Here is a 7,651-nt window from a genome sequence, read left to right as displayed (position 1 = left end):
AGCACGGATGACTTTTCCAGGTGCTGGGACGTGCCTCAAATTCCACCCGATGTCCAATTGCCAATTCACGTTATATGCCAGTTATTTTGGAGGTTGGTTTTTACCTAGAGACAGCAAGCGAGGGTCCAGCGCTAAGGCGTCCCGTCTTTGCAAAGCTGCCTTGTGAGCATCATGTCTAATCAGACGATCGAGTTGTCAAGTGGCTACTTTGTCTCTCAGATAACGCTGCCCGATCTGTCTGTCTGAATCACAGAGGCGATCGCATCGGAGTCTGCTCAGAAACCTCTGCTACCTCCAACATAGGGTTCTAACACTGATGTCCAAGGGCTCGCTGTTCTGGTGCCAACACTGCTTTCTGGATGTTTCCGCCCTGCTCCTCGCCCCTACCGTTTAATGCGCAGAGGTGCGTAGGGAGGCGCAGCTACTTTAAGTCCTGCCTCTGCCCTTTCCCAGCCAGGTGACCTTGGGCAAGGCGCTTATGGCTGTTATGTCCTCTGCTCCCATCAGTTCTGTGCGCCTTCTTCTCAGTGGCTTTTTAGATGTCGTTTCCTGTTTCGCAGACGAGGGAGGGAGGATCTCGGATCTCGTTGCTCACAGAGGTTGACTTTCCCAAGGTCCTCGGCTCATGAGGTCCGTGGCTCACGAGACCTGTCAGGGTTCATGACTCCACAGTTAGGGCATTTGTCTCCCACGTGGTCTGGCCGTCGGGTCCTCATCCACTGCTTCCCTTGAGTTCTCTGCCCTGACGCCTTCTCTCTGAGTTCTCTCCGCCCGCAGTGTAGCTGCCCGTTGAAGTCTGTCTCCCACCCCTTCAGGGTCCTGCCCCCACTGCCCGTCTCGCGAGAAGCCTTCCCTGTGGTTTCCCATCCCAGGCATTAGTCTTCTTTGTGGAGGTGACTGACACACCTGTCTCAGCATCCTGCTGGTGGACGGTGCTTCCCCAAGGATAATGACCTTCTTCATCTTCACGCGGGAGGACAGAAAACACACGGCGACATCCAGTCTCAAGGATTTAGTGAAATCGATGCTTTAAGCAGTTTTCCAAACTGAAGGCTATGATGGTTCGAGTTATGAAATCAGTTTAATAAGGTCCGATCGGCATTTAGAAAATCACCTAGAATTGAACAAAATAGAATAGAAAATAGTAGCAAATCATATGTAAGGCTAGGTTTTGATTGTTCACCACACATTTGTTTCTGTGTGTGTGTGTGTGTGTGTGTGTGTGTGTGTGTGTGTGTGTGTGCACGCGTGTGTGCACGCTCTAGGAAGCAAAATATGCTTCTTACTGTGGATTATGGAGAAAATAAGTTTGCAAACTATTTTATATAATTCCTAGGGGCTAGTAAATTTCTCAGAAGGAAAACCTGAAATTAGAATTTAGGACTTCGTTGCACAATGGTTCTCTTGTCAGACCTCCCAGACTTATATCCCAGCTCTGACCCTTTCCAGCCGTGGGATCTTGGATAAGTTACTTCACTACTCTGTTACTTCCCTCATTGGTAAAATGGAGAGAGTAACCAACTCAGAGAATCCTAAAGAGAACTTAATGTGTAAATACATGGAACAGACTTAGAATAACATCTGGTGTGTACGTGGCAGCCTGTCCGGTTGATGTTATGAAGCAAAAGACAGGAGTTACTCTCTGCGGTGGGCGCTGTGGCTATCCAACCAGAAAACGCTGTTTTCTTGAGTGTCTACGTCGTATGCTGTGGGTGCTAAAATTTAAGCAAAGAAAGTATAGAGTGTGACCCTCAGCCTGAAATTATTTATAGTCTAGAGGAGGAAATGAGGCTGACATGCAGGAGACAATCTCAGAATATCAGACTGTCTCGGGCCGTGAAAATGAGGTGAAGGGCATCTAGGTAATATTCGGTCTTTGTATTTTTCTGGTGGTATTTTTTTATTGCCCTGGAGAGGTTAAAGCTTTGATCTTCAGTTCCTTCTGGAGGAACAAGGCGCGTTGACCAAATGTTTCGAGTTTCCCTTTGTGGCTCAGGACTGGGGAGGGAGAAGCTCCTCTGAGGGTGGAGGGTGGAAGAAGAGGGCACAGAGCTAGGAGATGAGGCTGCTCCCTGAATTTAAGTTACATTTAGTGTGTTTACAGAATGCCATTTTACCTATGCCGATGCTACTCAGGATCTTAGGAGTGTTGCCAAGAGGAAGAATTAACCCAAGTAAAATATTTTCCAAGTGAGACTGTTCGGTCATAGCCATGAGGTTGTTGATAGTGTTTTGGATTATTGCTAATTTTCCTGAGTGACTCTGTGGGATAGTTGGAGAGACAAAGCAGACTTTCCTTGATAGATGCTTTCTTCTTCGGAAATTCTTACGCGATGCGTTTGAATCACCTGGGGATCTTGTTAAAATGCAGGAATCGGATCCACTAGATCAGAGGTGGGGCCTAAGATTCTGCATTTCTCCCAAGCTTCCAGGCCATGTTAGTCTGCAAACCATACCTTGAGTAGCAAGACTCTGATGTTGCTTTCTGTGTGTGTGTGTATACTTTGTGCTGATATTTTATAATCCTTCTGGCAACATTTTCGCCGAATTCATTAAATCCCAGTTTAGTTCATGCCAAACAAACCACTGGACGCCAGATCTCTGCTAGGATTGCCTGTTTTCTATTTTGCAGTGGAAACCTCAGAAACTGTTCCCTTCATTAAAGGCGTCCTCAATTTTTATTATCTGTAGAATTTTAATTTTGTTTTACTGTGACAAAAGGCGCTTTCTTCCATGGGAACGTTGATGGAGTCCCTCCCTGTTCTCAAAACAAATGTGGTTAGGACGAAGCCAGGTGTCAACGGGATCAAGGTCGAAGGAGGACAATAAAAAGATACACTTAGCTCCCTCTCCTCGTAAAGAATGTCTGAAACAATTGAAAGCACAATCTGGAAGAAAAACAAATCTTTTGCACAGCCTCCATTTCCGGCTTGGTGTCCTCTGATGGCTGGTGGGCGGCAGCCATGTGGCACTGTGAGGTGACACAGCCGTCTTCCCATTGATGTCTGAATCCTCTGGGGCTTGGGATGGTGGCCTAGGGGTTGGTTTTTGCACAACAGCTGCCATTGCGTTTGTTTGCTTTGAATCCATCCTGCTGTTCTAACCAAAGAGAAAACAAACAGCAACAGGTCTCCGCAGACTTGGACCCCGAGTCGCCGAGTGTCACGTGGGTCCCCACCCGGGATCCATGCGTTAGAGGTCTTTCTTTCTTCCCGGCAGGTGTGCTCTTGCACGTGATGGGAGACGCCCTGGGGTCGGTGGTGGTGGTGATCACGGCCATCATATTCTACACGCTTCCCCTGAAAGACGAGGACCCGTGTAACTGGAAATGCTACATCGACCCCAGCCTGACCATCATCATGGTCATCATCATTTTGTCATCTGCCTTCCCACTCATCAAGGAGACCGCTGTCATTCTGCTGCAGATGGTCCCCAAAGGAATCAAGGTGGAAGAGCTGAGTAAGTCAGGCGGGTCCGAGCTAGCGCCGCTGTCCACTCCATGTCCTTCGGGCCGGAGGCCCGGCTGCAGTTCGGAGCAGTGTTTGATCTGTGTGACAGACTTCAAATCACCAGGCACTAGACACACCACAGACGTTTTGTAGCTTAAGTAGTGTGAGTCACAGCTCCAAGGACCAAAGGTCCTTCGTAAGTTCTTGCGACTGCAGTGCTCAGGCAGTACCCACTTCTGGCCTATCTCCCTTCAAGACAAAGATTTATTTTAACTCCCAGGAGGCCACTCTGCCGAGAACTTGCTTTTTATTCTCCTCATTCTGAAACCGTTCATCGCTCGTCCTCTAGATCCCCGAGTTCTAGTTAACTGATTTTTATGGGCACACGAGTCACAGTGTCCCTTACAACACGGTACAAAGGACAGTGTTTGAAATTCAGATCATTCACGACCTCATTCAGTGATGGAACCTGTTTCTCTGCTCGTACAGAAGGTCAGACTCCCACGTTAGTTATGTGCAGCTGAGGGCGAAAGGCTTAGAGACTTTGAGGAATTTCTAAATGGGAGCCACCCAGGTGCTGGTGAGAAATGCAATATGCAACTTCATATCTAGTGTTTCTAAACGGGGATCATGTTTTTATAGAAGAAAAGGTTTTCATGCAGGTTTGCTGTTGTATCTGCCGTTGCTTCTCCTGGGAGCCAGTAGACATGAAATAGAGCCCAGGTCTGCCTTGAGACTGAAAGTCGAAAGACCTATATGATGACAAATACCTGAAATTAGATTTAAGTGGATGTTAATGCTTTGTCTGGCCACAGTCAGACGTTCCCCTGTGAAGGCGTGATTTATAGCATCACTGTTGCGATTTACAGCGTCACCGTGACAGGCACAGCCCGGCCAGCCCTCAAGCGGATTGCGCTATTGCCTTTGGCTGCCTTATACGATGCTTCCCTCACCCGACCCTGGATGTTCTTTTCGCCTTTTGGGGGGCCTTTTCTTTGGCAGCTTTGGTTAGTTTACTGTCTCTGAGAGGCAGTTGGGCGCGGTCAGCTTTGGCTGCTGTACCAGACAGAGTTGCAATAATCAGTGTCCGTTTCTTGCCCACCTCCTCTTAGCCCAGTGCCGCGGGCAGAGCTCAGGGAGCAGGTGCCCCGTGCTGTCTTGGCTTTCCGGGAAAAAGAAGGGAGATAAACATATACAAAGCAATACGTGACTTATACCGCCTTTTAACAAAGTTGTGTATATATATATATATGTTTAAAAACAGATGTTTAAAAAGTAGATAGTTATAACAATTACAACACTTTTATGGCCTTTATATGCTAGGTGTCATTCTAAGTGCTTTTCTTAAATGAACTCAATTTAATCCTTAAAATAATCCCATGAGGTACCATTTTTATCCCTCCTAGTTTACGTATAAGGAAACCGAGGCACAGAGGGACCAGGTAAGTTGCCTAAGATCGTGCAGGTAGTAAATGATTACATGGGATTGAGACTCTAGCTAGTTACAAGGTTTTTGCTCGCAATCAATATTCAATATCATCTGTCTAAATACATACCATTTTAGAAAGTATAAAAAAACCCAGAAGAGGCTAAATCGGAAAAATCTCTCACAGTCCTACCACCCAGAAATTACCACTCATAATATCGCTGTATCGATCATTCAATAAAACAAGGCTTTAACTGCCTAAAAAACTTTTCTTGTGTGTAGACACTGATATTTTGTAAAAAAAAAAAAAAAAAGAAAAGGAGCCATCACGCCATGTATGCATTTGAGCTATGTGCTTCTTCACTGAAAAATACCTTATGTAGCTTCCCCACATTCTTAAATATGCAACTTACTTTTTCATGGCTGCATCATAGTCTGCTGTATAATCGATTTAACTATTCCCTGTTGCTTCCATTCTTGTTTTTCAATACAAAGAGCGTTGCCCAAACCATTCTTGTATGTAAATATTTGGTGATGTCCTTTAGGTTACATTCCTAGTATTAGAATTGCTGGTAAACGTTTTCGATCCATATTCCCACGTATCCCCTTTAGAAAAGGCATCCTGCTTTATACTCCCACAGGCAGTCCATTTGATCGTCCATTCCCTTGTAAACTCGACAACCCCGGCCATTTTTGTCGTTGTTGTTATTAAATTTATTTTCTTGAATTGCCTCTGATGGGCTAACGGTGTATGGTAGAGGAATTCAGAGAGGAGAAAGAGGATTAGGAGAAAATGTACTCGGACAGGTGAGGCCATTTCTCTTCCCGGTACGTTATAAATGCATCATTTCCGTGACAAGGCTCAAGGGACGACACCTCTCCCCGCGGTGGCTCCACCTTTCGATTCTGGCTCTCACCTGAGCTGTCATCTGCTCTTCCCCGTTCTAGTGAGTAAACTCTCTGCCGTGCCTGGAATCAGCAGCGTTCACGAGCTGCACATCTGGGAACTCGTAAGTGCGAAGGTCGTCGCCACCCTGCATATCAAGTATCAGAAGGACAGGGGGTATCAGGACGCCAACGTGAAAATTCGAGAAATCTTCCACAACGCGGGAATCCACAACGTGACCATCCAGTTTGAGGAGGTGGACTCGCAGGAGACCCTGGGGCAGAAGGAGTCGCTGTTCCTCTGCAACTCACCCTGCGTCTCCCAGGCCTGTGCCACGCAGCTGTGCTGTCCCCCTGGGGCCCTGCCTCTGGCCCACGTCAATGGCTGTGCCGAGCACAATGGCTCCTCCCCTGTAGACACGTACCGAGCAGAAGGCCTCGGCCGAAGAGAAATGACAGAAGTGGCTGTCACAGTATCTTTGGATGGCTCTGTGAGTGACCGTGGACAAGCTTTTACCAAAACTCAGGAGGACCAATGTTATGTCAACAGCACACATTTTTGATCTGAGACCCACGGGTGCAGACTGTATAGACGAGGCACCCTGGAGCCACCAGCTTGGCTTGTGGAGAGAGCTTTGTGGGCTGTAGACACTGACCGCACTTGCAATGCACACTCTCTGTATCGAGCGAGGGGTGGGCCCTTTGGGATGATAATTGACTGTGTCTGTTAATCTTTACGTGACTGATGCGGTAGCCCCTTGGTATGATGGTCCTGGGTGTCTCATGCTGCCCTTCGACTGTTTGAGTTTGCGCATTTATTTTCCAAAGCAAACTGCACTAGCGTAGTTATCAGGGACATCGAAGGTGGGGACTCCGTGACTGGACACGGGGCTCAAAGTACTATTTGTTTTAAACTGATTAGAACTTCTAGCTGACTCTCAGGCGAGCTCACAGCCAAGTACATCATAAAAACTTAAGAACCATAATGCCATAATGGCTTTTTTTTTTTTTTTTCATTCCTCTGGAAGATCCTAAGAGAAAAGATAAGTAGTCTTATCATTGCTTACATTTTTTCTTGGACTCATTTTTGAATAAATGTAAAATGGATATCTATTAAGGTAGAAAACACTCTCAGAATATTAGAGGAAGTCGAGTTTATTGGGGAAGGGGTGGGAGGAAGCAGGAAGAAAATGCTTTTGACCGCCTCATTTTATGAGATGGGGAGAAAAGGAATGTTTACTTTCTGTAGTGAACTGAACTATAGCTATAGGGCGTTTCAAATGTTTAAATATATATAACTTTTTTTTCACGTAAAGTTGGGGAACATTTCTGTTTCCTTACATGTGACACAAGTACTTATATACTGTTTTTTAGAGTCAGTCCAGTTGGGACTGTTTTCATTTATTGCTTAATAATGACTGACTTATCTGTCCAAGTTTCCCGTGAATCTTTTTTTTTACATGATCACATTATCTATGTTGCACTTACCAGGAGAAAAATGAACATTACTGGGATAGAAGAGTATATGCCATTGAAGATTCATTCCTGCCCCCAAATTAAGCAAGATCGATTTTTCTTTAGTTGGATGTATTTTAAAGTATTTATTATTGTTGCCAACCAGGAACTCGATGAAAAGTGTATGTCCGAGGGAGAGATGAGAATTAAGTTCATTACTGACTTCGGTGTGTTTTGAGGAGCTTACACTCTTCTTCTATGTCTCTGACCCATATCACCAAGTTCAAATAAATTTATTGGAATCTGATTTGGATCCATAACCATAACTGACCTATATTAGTATTGGAGAAGCACCTGCCATGTATTTAACAAATAGTTTAGACAGCAATATTTTAATCAGAACTGTTTCAAAATAGGTATGTGAAAATGGGAAGTG

The 7,651-nt window shown here is 45.5% G+C and overlaps 1 protein-coding gene across 1 annotated transcript in view; it reads left to right on the top strand.

Annotated features, from left to right (window-relative positions):
* The window catches only part of SLC30A10 (solute carrier family 30 member 10), a 28,968-nt gene that overhangs the window by 20,741 nt on the left and 576 nt on the right, over nt 1-7,651 (top strand). The window contains exons 6-7 of the mRNA XM_011366143.2: nt 3,220-3,459; nt 5,824-6,159. Coding sequence (XP_011364445.1) covers nt 3,220-3,459; nt 5,824-6,159 — 576 coding nt within the window. The remainder of the gene's footprint in view (nt 1-3,219; nt 3,460-5,823; nt 6,160-7,651) is intronic.

Source organism: Pteropus vampyrus, unplaced genomic scaffold (assembly GCF_000151845.1).
Source record: "Pteropus vampyrus isolate Shadow unplaced genomic scaffold, Pvam_2.0 Scaffold121, whole genome shotgun sequence".
Classification (NCBI taxonomy): domain Eukaryota; kingdom Metazoa; phylum Chordata; class Mammalia; order Chiroptera; family Pteropodidae; genus Pteropus; species Pteropus vampyrus.
The sequence above is the reverse complement of the archived record's forward strand: the minus strand, read 5'-3'. Positions and strand labels throughout refer to the sequence as shown.